General features: G+C 35.9%; 1 protein-coding gene across 2 annotated transcripts in view; it reads left to right on the forward strand.

Moving 5' to 3' along the window:
- The window catches only part of CC1H1orf185 (chromosome C1 C1orf185 homolog), a 111,973-nt gene that overhangs the window by 79,319 nt on the left and 18,183 nt on the right, over positions 1 to 14,471 (forward strand). For both annotated transcript variants that reach the window (XM_053214021.1, XM_015070825.3), the window contains exon 2: positions 5,468 to 5,573. In XM_053214021.1, the coding sequence (XP_053069996.1) occupies positions 5,468 to 5,573 (106 nt within the window). The remainder of the gene's footprint in view (positions 1 to 5,467; positions 5,574 to 14,471) is intronic.

Genomic DNA, 14,471 nt, shown 5'->3' on the forward strand with positions numbered 1-14,471 from the left:
AATTGAATCCAAATTTATGGAAATTGCTTTTTCATTGAACATTATGTTTTTCAGTTCTATTCATGATGATACCTATATATCTATTCAAAGTTATAAGTGTTAGCCTTGATGAATTTTCACTGAACACACCTATATGACCAGCACCCAGCTCAAGAAACAGAATATTATCAGCATTCTTGAACTCCTCAGATAACTGTGTTTGAATTTTGTGTTGGTCTTCTTTTGCCCAACATTATTTATGAAATTTATCTACTTTGTTGTGCATAGTTGTAGTTTTTTCTTTCCCACTGTATAGAATATTAGCATCCATACTTAACTGGGTTTTTTTTCTGACAAAATCGAAAGATATTCCATGTCTCTTCTCCACCTGATCTAAATAATAAAGGACCTTAGCAATTTTTAAATTGCTATTGTTCCCTCGCTTAACGGTTGTGAGCATTTAAGCAAGTCCCTTAACCTTATTGTGCCTCATCTGCTTCCTCATCTATAAAACGAATAACTATACTTAATTCAGAGTTGTTTGTGAGAATTCAATGAATTTAAATATATAATACATTGAACAATGCCTGGCATGTAGTATTTACTATATGAATATTAGATATTACTATTGTTGTTGTTATTGACAAAAGGATAGACAACATACATCAAGGGGAGAGAATAGAGAGTCTGCAAATTGACACTAATATAGCTATTTGATTTTTGACAATGGTACAAAGACAACTCAGTGAAAAAAGGATAGTCTTTTCAATAAACATATCCAAAGGGGGGGGAGAAGAAATTGACATATACTTTATGCAAAAAGTAATTCAAAATGAAGAATAAATTAAATGTAAAACATAAAACTATAACTCCTTTATAGGAAAATATAGGAGAAAATCTTTGTGGCCTCTTAGGCAAAGAGCTCTTAGATAGGACCCATAGTATAAGCCACACAAGCAAAAAGTTAATAAATTAGACATCACCAAAATGTAAAAGTTTTGCTCTGAGAAAGACACTCTTAAAATAATTGAAAAGATAAGCCATAGACTTGGAGAAAATATTTCCAAATCACATATCTGACCAAGGACTTGAAGAATTGTAAAAAATCAGCAAAGATTTGAGTCAATTATTCACTAAGGAAGATATATGGATGACAAATAAATGTGTGCAAAGATGCTCAACATCATTATTCACTAAGGAAATGCAAATTAAAACCACAGGGAGATACCACTGTACATCTATTAGAATACTTGAAATAAAACTAACACCAAGTGGTGGCAATGAATCAGAGCAAGTAGAACTGTCATATAATGCTGTTGGAGAAGCAAGATGGTACCGACACTTTGGACAGCAGTTTGGCAGTTTTTTATACATTTAAATATATGGATTTATATATTTTTTAAAATGTTATTTTTGAGAAAGAGAGACAGGCAGACAGAGTGTGAGCAGGGTAGGGGCAGAGAGAGGGAGACAGAATCTGAAGCAGCCTCCAGACTCCGAGCTGTCAGCATAGAACCTGACACTGGGCTCAAACTCACAAACTGTGAGATCATGACCTGAGTGGAAGTTGGACACTTAACCAACTGAGCCCCTCAAGGGACCCCAATACATTTAAATATATACATGCTACATGACCCTACTGAAATAAAAACTTATGTTCAAACAAACACTTTTATGCAAATGTATAGTAGCTTTAATCTAACAACCCCAAACTGGAAACAACCAACTGTCTCTCAGCTGGGGAATAAACAAACCTGGTACATCCGTAAAATGGGATGTTACTCAGCAATAAAAAGAAATGAACTATTGATACATGCAGCAATGTGGGTGAATCTCAGATGCATTATGCTAAGTGAAAAAAAGCCAGACTCAAAAGGCCACATGCTGTATGATTCCATTTATATGAAATTCTGGAAAAGGCAAAAGTATAAGGATAGAGAATGGGGATTGAAAATAAACAATGGTTGCCAGCAATTGGTGCTTGTCCACTAAGAGGCAGTATGAGGAAATTTGGGGAGGTGATGAAAGTGTCATGTAACTTGGTTATGGTGATGTGATTAAACACTCTTTGTATTTGTCAAAACGTATGGAACTACACACACACACACCAATAAATTAAAAAAATTTTTAAAGTAAAATCCTTCTTAGGTTGTTGCTCCAGATACCTCTTCTCTGCTACTCTTCTATTCTTTTTTTTTTTTTTGGAACCCATATTACTTTTAAATATACACTCCTAATCTTTTCCAAGTCTCATAATTTCTTTATATTTTTCATTTCTTTATGTAACTTGGCAAGTTTCTCAGTCTTATCTTTCATTTCATTAATTGTGTTCAAAGAAGACTTTATCATGAAATTTTTTAATTTTTCATTCTCCAAGATTCCTTCTTGGTCTTTTAAAAACTTTTTTAATGTTTATTTATTTCTGAGAGAGAGGGAGCAAGCGCGCTCGAGGGGTTAGGGGCAGAGAGAGAGGGAGACACAGAATCCGAAGCAGGCTCCAGATTCCATGCTGTCAGCTCAGAGCCCAATGTGAGCTCCAACTCATGAATTGCCAGATCATGGCCTAAGCCAAAGTCAGAAGCTTAACCGACTGAGCCACCCAGGCACCCCCTTCTTAGGTCTTTTATTGGTGGTTCAGGACTCCATTCCCACAGAGATTTTGTTACTATAGGGTCATTCACAGTACCAAAGGATGGTTTGATCTAGGTCTTGTCTCAATGATTTTCTCTGTTTCTTCTAGCTAATTCTTGCTTCCAGATCTCAGTGCTTCACATGCTTGTGGTTTTAGCCTCTACTTATGTCTCTGTGTTGCTTTTCTTTCTTTCTTTTTTTTTTTGTCTATAAAAATTTTTATCTTTTTTTTTCAAAGTTTTATTTCTTTAAGTAATCGCTACACCCCTCATAGGGCTCAAATTCATGACCCTGAAATAAAGAGTTGCATGCTCTTCCAACTGAGCCAGCCAGGCACCTCTAGAAATCTTTATCTTATATTTGAGTACAACTATTTCTTTTTCAATTTTTAAAAAATATGCATTTTATCTGTCTTGCTTTTATCATTGAATGCTATCTGATATTTCCTCATACCACTGTGCCAATGATTCTCAGTTGGGGGCAGTTTTGCCCCCAGAACACATTTGCCTGGAGACATCTTTAGTACAACGCACAGGACAATCCTTATAACACGTTATCTGGTCCAAAAGATAATTAGTATTGAAGTTGAGAAACCCTGCACTAAATAATTAAAGAACATGATATTTTTTATATGTAACATCATCATAACATATTTAAGTGACTTCCTAATGTGCACTTAAAAGGGTTTTTTTTTGTATTATAAGTATCACTTTTTGGTATAACTTTTTGGTACCATTAATTCCCAAATTTAGACATTTTTTGAACCCAAAGAAAACTAAGACTTGAGAGGCACCATCTTGGAAACTGGAAATTACTTAGGAAATAACAGAAGTATGGGAACAACAAAGTCTTTATCATGTCATATTTTTAGCGGAATTTATGATGTGTTCTCATATAAAGATCTTCATAAGTTTTATTTTACTTTTTAAAATTTTTATTTAAATTCCAGTTAGTTAACATATAGTGTAATATTAGTTTCAGGCATATAATTTAGTGATTCAAAACTTTTATCCAACACCCAGTGCTCATCACAAGCGCACTCCTTAATCCCCATCACCTATTTAACCCATCACCCTACTCACCTCTCTTCTGGTAACCATCAGTTTGTATTCTATAGTTTTACATTTTTAAAGCCTTTTTTCCCAGGTAACATGCAGTCAACCTTTGAGCAACATGGGTTGAACTGTGCAGATCCACTTATAAGTTGATGATTTTTGATATAGTATAGGACTATCAGTGTATTTACTCCTCATGATTTTCTTATTATTTTCTTTTCTCTAGCTTATTTATTGTAAGACTACAGTATGTAATACATACAACATACAAAATATGTGTTAATTGACTATACATTGGTAAGGCTTCCTGTCAATAGTAAGCTATTGTTTATATATTTATATATGTAAGTAGTTAAGTTTTGAGGGAGTCAAAAGTTATATATGGATTTGTGACTATGCAGAGGTTGGTGCCCCTGACCCTCATGTAGTTCAAGGGTCAACTTTACTTTTAAATTATTTTAAGGCCCTTCATGTTGTATACAGCTTTCTGTGAAAGTTTCCCACAACTTGCTTTATTTTTAGGTATCAGATACCAGAATCTTAATAAATACTTGACCAACTTGACTATAATTACATCATGTATTCTTTAGTTTTAATTCTTTTCAATATATACCAGTATCAAGATGATTGGTAGTAGGGATAATAGGAAAAAAACAAAATAAAAACAAAAACAGAGGATTGGCTTTAATCTGCTGCCTAATCTCAATTCAGGTCCTTCTCTTACGTGGACCTCAATTTTATCATCTGTAAAATGAAAGAGTTATACCATATAATTCCAATAGGCTTTTCCAATTATAAACTTGCAAGTTTGTCTCCTGACCTCCTGATTAATGTCTTAACACTACACTGTGTACTATCTTTTGAAATACTATGTCATTTAATTTTACGTGGAGAATGAAGATATAGGCATGAAATAATCTTTTATAATTTATTTGTATAGGTTTTTTAAACCCCTTAACCTATTTGTTATTTTATTATTATTATTTTATATTGTTTTGTATATATTGATTTACATTGCTATTATTTTATATTGCTTTTATTTAACTTTTGGCCACCATCTTTTATTGTTCCTAGGATAAAATGGAGATAAGACAAAGATTTCTAAAATAATTTGAAGTTTCTCACATTTGTTCTTTATTACCCCCATCTACTTTCTTGTAGTGATTGATAATACAAATTTTATTTTATCTTTTTATTTGAGAGAGTGTGTGTGTGTGTGTGTGTGTGTGTGTGTGAGCAGGGGGGAGGGGCAGAGGGAGAGAGAGAAAGAATCTCAAGCAGTCTCCATGCTCAGAATGGAGCCTGACACAGGGCTTAATTCCACAACCCTGGGATCATGACCTGAGCCGAATCCAAGAGTTGGGTGCTCAACCTACTGAGCCACCCAGGTGCCCCAGATAATACAAATTTTAAAATGAAAAGTGTCTTATTTAGAGGACTGCAAAGAATGATACTGAAAAGATAACAAAAGATTCACAACTGGACTTGGAAAGGAGAAAGCTAGATAAGAAAAAAAGAGATGATGGCTGTACAAAAACAAACAAAATTTAGGTATCAAATCCAAGCAGAGTCAAAGACATGTGCCCTGACCCTAATCATCATGAGGCCCTGTGTAAATCTCAAATTCAGAGTCTTGAAATTTGTTAGAATTGCACAGGACCCTAAAATTCAAGTCTCCCAACTTACTGGTTAATGTCTTAATACTACACTATGTAATATCTTTTGAAATATTTTGTTACATAATTTTACCTGGAGAATGAAGATATATGTATGAAATAATCTTTTATCATTTATTTGTATAGGTTTTTTAAACCCCTTAACCTATTTTCTGGCTGCTGGTGCTGTTACTTTGGGAATTGGTTTCTTTGCTTTGGCATCAGCTTTGTGGTTCCTGATTTGCAAACGAAGGTAAGGTTTATTAAATATTTAACTTCTTTCCCCTTAAAAATCCAATGAAAGACTTTTTCAAATGGTATTAAATAACTATAATAGTATAGATTCTATAATTTGAGGTTTGGTTACAGACCCTTTGATTGGGGAGGAAAATCTTTACATGTTTAAAATAGCCTGGAAAGAGAAGTCCTACTAGAATAATAGTATAAGTACTATCATAGCAGTCTTCATGCATTAAAATTTTAAGGAATAATGAGATATATTTTATTCTTTGGAAGACATGGGTTCAAATTATAAGGCTTGACACTAAAAAATTTTTTGATTTCTAATTTAGAAACATTTAACATTTCTAATGTTAAAAACATTACCAACATGGAAAAATTCTCTTTCTTTAGGAGATATTTAAGATAAGAGCTGACAGAATGCCCTGGTATAGTCTAAATATAGTCTTTTTCCAGAGACAGAAAACCCTAAAATTTGGTGGTTTTGAATATTTAGTTCAGTATTTGCTTTGTTTGATGCTTAAAAATGTAAATTTTAACATGTTCTTGCACATACTCTTCCAATATTCCCTATTTCAGAAAATTAATGCATATTATCTGTTCACTTGCACAGGTCAGAAAACTAGAAAATCTTCACTTATTCATTCTTTTAACAAATATTTATTGGGTGCCTGCCATTGTTCTAGGGACTGAGGATACAACTGTGAACAAGTCAGACAGGATTCCTGTTTCATAGACTAGCAGTGCCATTGGGAGGAGACAGATAATGAAAAATAAAGCGGTCAAGGAATGTCTCTTCAAGTGAGTGGTATTTAATCTGAGATCTGAGTCAAAAGAAAGAGCCAGACATTTGAAGACTTTGTCAGAGAGCTTTCTAAGCTGAAGGGATAGCAAGTACACAAACCCCAAATGGTAATGTTCTTGGTATTGTTCACTAAAGGGAAAGAAGGCTAGTGTGAGTAGACTATACTGAGTGAGGGAAATAATGATGAGATTGAAGATGTAGATAAGGGCCAGATCAAATAGATGTAGATAAGGGCCAGATCAAATAGGCTATAAATGGAGTTTGATTTTATTTATTGTGCCATCATAAGGTTTTAAGCAGGGGAATAATATTATCAGCATAGTAATGGCTAACACTGAGTGCTTACTACATACTAGGCACTGTTCTAAGTGCTTTGTATGTGATCTCATTTAGACTTCATAACCACCCCATGAGGTAGCAGTAATATCATCCCCCTTTTAAGGACACTATAGTGTCACCTATAGATGATTTACATTTTTGTAACACTCTTTAAAATTTTAGATATAATTTACATAAAATAAAGTACATAGATTTTAAATGTATGATGATGAATTTCAGCAAATATATTCCCATGTATTCACAGCCTCAGTCAAAATATACAAATTTCCATCACCCTGTAAATTTCCCTCATGCTCCTTTCCAGGCATCACTCCCCACCTCCCACCCAAAAGCAATCATTATCCTGATTTTTATTACCATAGATTAATTTTGTCTAGTCTTGAATTTCATTCAAATAGAATCATAGAATCATATGGACTTTTTTATGTCTACTTTTTTTTCATTTAACATATTTTTGAGATTCATGCATGTTGTTGTATTTATGTGTATTCCATTCTTTTTACTAATGAGTAGTATTTCAGTGTATAAATATACCTCAGTTTACTTATTCTGTTAATGGACATTTGGATCATTTCCAGTTTTTAGTTATTAGGAATAAGGCTGCTATGAACATTCTTGTATAAATATTTTTGTACATGTGTTTTCACTTCTCTTGGGTAAATACCTAAGAGTGGAATTGCTGGATCATATAGTTAACTTTATAGCAAATTGCTAAAGAGTTTTCCAAAGTGGGTACTTACTCCAACCAGCAATGTATGAGAGTTCTGATTCATATTTTTAAAAGATTTTTCTTACTTCTCTGTGAAGCTTAAATTTTAATTGAGCAAGAGTGAAAGCAGAGAGCTTTAGGAGGCTATTTCATAGTTCAGGTCAGAGATGATAGTGTCTTGGACTAATATGGAAGTAAAGGATATGGAAAGAAGGGGTTGGATTAGGGATGTGATTTGCAGGTAAAGTTAGCAGGGCTTGCTGATAGGTTGGATGAGGTAAGGAAAGATAAGTGAAATGACAGAATTAATGCTAACATCTACGTTTTTACCATGAGGAACTGAGTAGTTGATCATGTCATTTACTGAAATGAAAAGATGATTAGAAAGAGGAGCAGGCTGAGGGAATAGTGATAAACTAGGAGTTACATCTTGGATATAAGTTTGAAAGTCTATTGGACATCCATTAGAAATGTCAAATCCTCAGATATACATGTAGGAACTTTAGGAGAGAAGTCAAGCCTGAATATATAGGGTATCAATTAATAGAGGGTATCTAAGTTTATAGAACTGGGTGAGACTAACCAGGGAGTGATTGCTGGAAGGGAAGAGAAGAACTTCGGACTGTGCCCTTCAGCCCACCAACATTTAGAAATCTAGCAAAACAATAGAAGAATCAATATTTAACTGGAAAAACAGAAAGGTACACTGTCAAGGAAGTCAAAATTAGAAAATGTTTCAAGGGTGCTGGGAAGATGGCAGAGTAGGAAGATCCTAAGCATACCCCCATCCCATATTTACAGCTAGATATCAGTCATATCTAAGTCAATAAACCAGAAAGAGATCCAAAGGCTGGCAGAACAACCTCCCCAACTAAATGTGGAGAAGCTGTATCAGAGAAACTAGGAAATGCAGAAACTGTGGTCAAGAGTTGCCCACAGGAGGGAGAGAGCTGTGGTCATGAAGAGGGGAAAATACCAGGAAGCCCACACAGGGAAAGCAAATCCCCATAAGTCTGGCTTTGAAAACCAACAGGGCTGAATTCTGTGAGATTGTATAACCAGCACAACTTGGAGCCTGGAGTTTTCAACGTCAGAGGGCAAGTGATAGCTGGGTGTCTGCCCTCAAAGCAACAACAGCCTTAGGAGAGGCAACATAGAAGCAACAGCTTGAAGAATGGGAGGGAGATCTGTTTCTACTGATTTCAGAGCTTATTGGGGGATTTCTCTGGGAACAAAGGAGTTGGCAGGTGCCATTTTCCTCCCCTGCCCCCAAACATAAACACAGAGCCATCTGGGAGGGGTGGCGCTGCACAAGCACTTGCTACCTAACCTGCTAGTACTGTGCCCTGCCCAAGTTCTTCTGAGGACTCACCAACTCCAAGCTTGCTGTCTCAGCTCTGGACCCAGTGCAGCTTTTGTTAATGCTATGCACACTGCACCCACCCACTGCCTGTACATGCTGTGCTCCTGCAGCCACCACACATTGGAGGGTCCAACTTAGGACCAGTAGCTCAGTGCAAATTTTGCTAACATCACATGTGCCCCACCCAGCTGCCAAGCACCCCCCACCCCCGCTTTGGCTGCCACCACTACACCCTCCCACTAGGCTGTGGGAGGTTCAGCCTAGGACTAAGGGTTGGGTACAAATTTTGCTAACACCACCGCCCTGCCCCCGCGTCCTTCTGCTGTCACACCCCCAGAGCTGGCCTACCTGGACCTCACTAACATTGCAGAGAGCAAGCACAGCCCACAATAGGCAAAAAGTCAGGGCAGACATCTGGACTGAAATGAAAAGTGACTCAGACACAATAGCAGGATGCAGGCAACACACATAGGAGACTCCTCTGAAGAGCCAGGTTCTGGTGAACAGGGAATACTGCACTGTGGGACACTACAGGACCTCTTCTTCATAAAGCCACTACTTTCAAGAGCAGAAGACACAGCTGACTCCTAACACATAAGAAACAGACACAGAAGGTTAGACAAAATGAGGAGACAGAGAAATATGTCTCAAATGAAAAAACAAAACAAAATCACAGCAGGAAGTTTAAGTGAAAGAAATAAATCATATGCCTGATACAAAATTTAAAGTAATGAACTTAAGATAGTCACTGGACTTCAGAAAATGGTGAAGACACCAGTGAAAACCTTGAAAAATGGATAAAAAATAATATATCAGAGATGAAGAACAGAATAAATGAAATTAAAAATACAATAGATGGAATAAATAGTAGGCTACAGGAAGCAGAGGAACATATCAGTGATGTGGAGGATAGAATAAAGGAAAGTAATCAAGCTGAACAGGTGAGAGACAAATACTGCATGATGAGAATAGACATTGCCTCCCAGCCTTTGGGCTAAGATAAAGTGAAGAACAGACTTATATAACTCAGTGGCTCCATCAAGCATTATTACATTCATATTAGAAGGATCCCAGAAGAAGAAAGAGAAGGGGGGGAGACAAAAAATGTATTTGAAGAAATAATATCTGAAAACTTCCTAAATCTGGGGAGGGAAACAGAGATCCAAATACAGGAGGCACAGACATCCCTAACAAATTCAACCCAAGAAGGTCCACACCAAGACACATAGTAATTAAAATGTCAAAAACAAAAGTGATAAAGAATGTTAAAGTTGCAAGAGAAAAGAAGATAGCTACTTACAAAGGAAACCCCATTAAGCTATAAGCTGATTTTTCAGCAGAAACTTTGCAGGCCAGAAGGGATTGACGTGACATATTCAAAGTGCTCAAAGGGAAAAATTTGCAGCCAAGAATACTCTATCCAGCATGGCTATCACTCAGAATAGAAGGAGAGATAGTTTCCCAGACAAACAAAAAGCAAAAGAACTCATGATCACTATACCAGCCCTACAAGAAATGTTAAAAGAATGGAAAAGTGAAAAGCATAAGTAAGAATAAGAAACACAGGAATCACAAAATAAAAGGGTGTAAAAATGATACCAAATATCTGAAGCATGGAGGGGAGAGGAGTAAAGAATGAGTTAAAAAATAAGTGAAAATCAGCTAAATATGGACTGCTATATGCAAAAGATGTTATATATAAATCTAATGGTAACCAAAACTCAAAAAACAGTAATAGAAACACAATAAATGAAGAGTAAGGAACCTAAGTATATCACTAAAAAAAGCCCAGCAAACCATGAAGGAGAGAAAAAAAGAAAGGATCAGATAAAAACTACAAAACAACCACAAAACAAGTAACAAAATGGCAATAAATACATATCTATCAGTGATTACTTTGAATATAAAACTTCCAATCAAAATACATATGGTGAAAGAATGGATAAAAAAACAATACCCATCTATAGGCTGCCTACCAAGACTCATTTCAGACTGATAGACACCTGAAGATTGAAAGTGAGGGGATGGAGAAACAGTCATCATGCAAATGGATGTCAAAAGAAAGGCAGAGTAGCAATACTTATATCAGACAAAATGACTTTAAAACAAAGTCTGTAACAAGAAACAAAGAAAGACACTATATACTAAGAGAGGGAAAATCCAACAAGAAGGTAGAACAATTGTAAATATTTACGCACCCAACATGGAAACATCCAAACACATAAAACAGTTAATAACAAACATAAAGGAAATGATCAATAGTAATATAATAATATTAGGAGACTTTGACACATGACTTTCATCAATGGACAGATCATCCAAACAGAAAATCAATAAGGAAACTGACAGAATGATACACTGGACCAGTTGGATTTAACAGGTATATTCAGAACATTCCATCCTAAAACAGCAGAATACACATTCTTTTTAAGTGCACATGGAACATTCTCTAGAATAGATCACATATTAAGACATAAAACAAGCCTCAACAAATTCAAAAAGATTGAAGTCACACCATGCATCTTTTCTGACCACAACACTATGAAATTAGAAATAAACCACAAAGAAAAAAAGTCTGGAAAGACCACAAATACATGGAGATTAAATAACATGCTACTAAACAACGAATGGGTCAACAAATCAAAGAAATAAAAAGTACACAGAAACAAATGAAAATGAAAACACAGAATTCCTAGATCTTTGGGATGCAGCAAAAGTGATTGTAAGAGGGAAGTTTAGAGCAATATAGGCCTACATTATGAGGCAAGAAAAATCCCAAATAAACAACCTAACCCACACGTAAAAGGCTAGAAAAAGAACAACAAACAAAACTAAAACCAATAGAAGGAAGGAAATAATAATAAAGATTAGAACAAAGGTAAATGATATAGAAACTAAAAAACAAACAAACAAGAAAACAAAACAGAACAATAGAACAGATCAATGAAACGAGGAGCTGGTTCTTTGAAAAGTTCAATAAAATTGATGAACCCTTAGTGAGACTTATCCAAAAAATAAAGAAATGAAAGAAAGAAAGGACTCAAAATCAGCAATGAAAGAGGAGAAATAACCAACACCCCAGAAACACAAATAATTTTAAGAGAGTATTGGAGCACCTGGGTGGCTCAGTTGGTTAAGTGTCTTACTTTGGCTCAGGTCATGATCTTGCAGTTTGTGGGTTTGAGCTCTGCGTTGGGCTCTGTGCTGACAGCTCAGAGCCTGAAACCTACTTTGGATTCTGTGTGTCCCTCTCTCTCTACCCCTCCCCCGCTCACGCTCTGTCTCTCTCTCTCTCTCTCTCTCAAAAATAAAATATACATTTAAAAATTTTAAAAATTCTGAGAATATTATGAAAAACCATATGCCAACAAATTAGACAACCTAGAAGAAATGGATAAATTCCTAGAAACATAACCCACCAAAACTGAAGCACAAAGAAACAGAAAATTTGAACAGACCTATTACCAGTAAGGTGATTGAATCAGTAATCAAAAAACTCCCAAAAACAATAGTCCAGGACCAGACTAGTTCACAGGTGAATTCTATCAAACACTGAAAGAAGAGTTAATAACCTGTTCTACTCAAACTATTCTAAAACATAGAAGAAGGACAACTTCCACATTCATTCTATGAAGCCAGCATTATCCTAATACCAAAACCAAATAAAGACACCACCAAAAAAAAAAAAAAAAAAAAAAAAAAAAAAAGGAGAACTACAGGCCAATCTCCCTAATGAACATAAATGTAAAAATCCTCAACAAACAGAATCCAACAATACATTAAAACAGTCATTCACACCACAACCAAGTGGGATTTATTCCTGGGATGCAAATGTTGTTCAATATTTGCAAAATAATCAACACGATACATCCCATCAACAAAAGAAAGGATAAAAACTGTGTGATCATCTCAATAGACACAGAAAAAGCACTTGACAAACAACATGATAAAAACCCTCAAAAAAATATGTTTAGAGGGAACATACCTCAACCTAATAAAGACCATATATGAAAAATACACAGCTAACATCATCCTCAATGGGGGAAAACAGAGCTTTCCTTCTAAGATCAGGAACAAGATAAGGATTCCATTCTCATCTCTTTTATTCAACATGGTATTGGAAGTCCTCACCTTGGTAATTAGACAACGAAAAGAAATAAAAGGCATCCGGATTGGTAAGAAAAAAGTAAAACTGTAAGTATTTTCAGATGACACGATACTATATATAGAAAACCCTAAAGACTTTGCAAAAAACAACTACAAAAACTGATAAATGAATTTAGTAAAGTCACAGGATACAAAATCAATGTACAGAAATCTGTTGCATTTTTTAAATGTTTATTTTTGGGAGACAGAACGTGCAAGTGGGGGAGAGGCTGAGAGACAGGGGGACAGAGGATCTGAAGTGGGCTCTGCACTGACAGCAGAGAGTTCATGAACTCATGAACTATGAGATCATGACTTGAGCCGAAGTTGGATGCTTAACCAATTGAGCCATCCAGGCGCCCCTGTTGCATTTTTATACACTAGGAATGAAGCAGCAGAAAGTCAAATTAAGAAAACAATCCCGTTTATCATTACATCAAAAATCATAAGATACCTAGGGGTGCCTGGGTGGCTCAGTTAAGTGTCCAACTTTGGCACAGGTCATGATCTCACAGTTCGTGAGTTTGAGCCCGCATCAGGCTCTGTGCTAACAGCTCGGAGCCTGGAGCCTACTTTGGATTCTGTGTCTCCCTCTTCTCTCCCCATTCGCACTCTGTCCCTCTCTCAAAAATAAATAAACATTAAAAAAAGATATCTAGGAATAAACTTAACCAAGGAAGTGAAACACTTGTACTCTGAAAACTATAAATCATTGATGGAATTAAAGATTAAATTAAAGATGACAAAGGGGCACTTGGGTGGCTCAGTAAGTTAAGTGTCTAACTCCAGCTCAGGTCGTGATCTCATGGTTCCTGAGTTTGAGCCCTGCATCAGGCTCTGTGCTGACAGCATGGAGCCTAGAGCCTACTTTGGATTCTGTGTCTCCCTCTCTTCCTGTCCCTCCCCCGCTAGCACTCTATCTCTTAAAAATAAAGAAACATTTAGAAAAATAAAAAAAACTTAAAGATGACACAAAAATGGAAAGACATTCCATGCTCATCGATTGGAAGAACAATTATTGTTAAAATGCCAATACTACCCAAAGCAATCTACAGACTTAATTCAATTCCTATCAAAATACCAACAACATTTTTCACAGAACTAGAACAAAAAATCATAAAATTTATATGGAACCATGAAAGACCCTGAATAGCCAAAGCAATTTTGAAAAAGAAAAGCAAAGCTGGAGGTATCACAATTCTAGAATTCAACTTATATTACCAAAATGCAGTAATCAAAGTGGTATGGTATTAGCACAAAAATAGACACATAGATTAATGGAACAGAATAGAAAACACAGAAATAAACCTACAATTTTGTGGTCAGTTAATCTCCGACAAAGCAGTAAAGAATATCCAATGGGAACAAGACAGTCTGTTCAATAAATTGTGTTGGGGGGGCGCCTGGGTGGCTCAGTTGGTTGAGCGGCCGACTTCGCTCAGGCCATGATCTCACGGTCCGTGAGTTTGAGCCCCGCGTCGGGCTCTGTGCTGACAGCTCAGAGCCTGGAGCCTGTTTCGGATTCTGTCTCCCTCTCTTTGACCCTCCC

The sequence above is a fragment of the Acinonyx jubatus genome, chromosome C1 (assembly GCF_027475565.1).
Source record: "Acinonyx jubatus isolate Ajub_Pintada_27869175 chromosome C1, VMU_Ajub_asm_v1.0, whole genome shotgun sequence".
In the NCBI taxonomy this organism is placed as follows: domain Eukaryota; kingdom Metazoa; phylum Chordata; class Mammalia; order Carnivora; family Felidae; genus Acinonyx; species Acinonyx jubatus.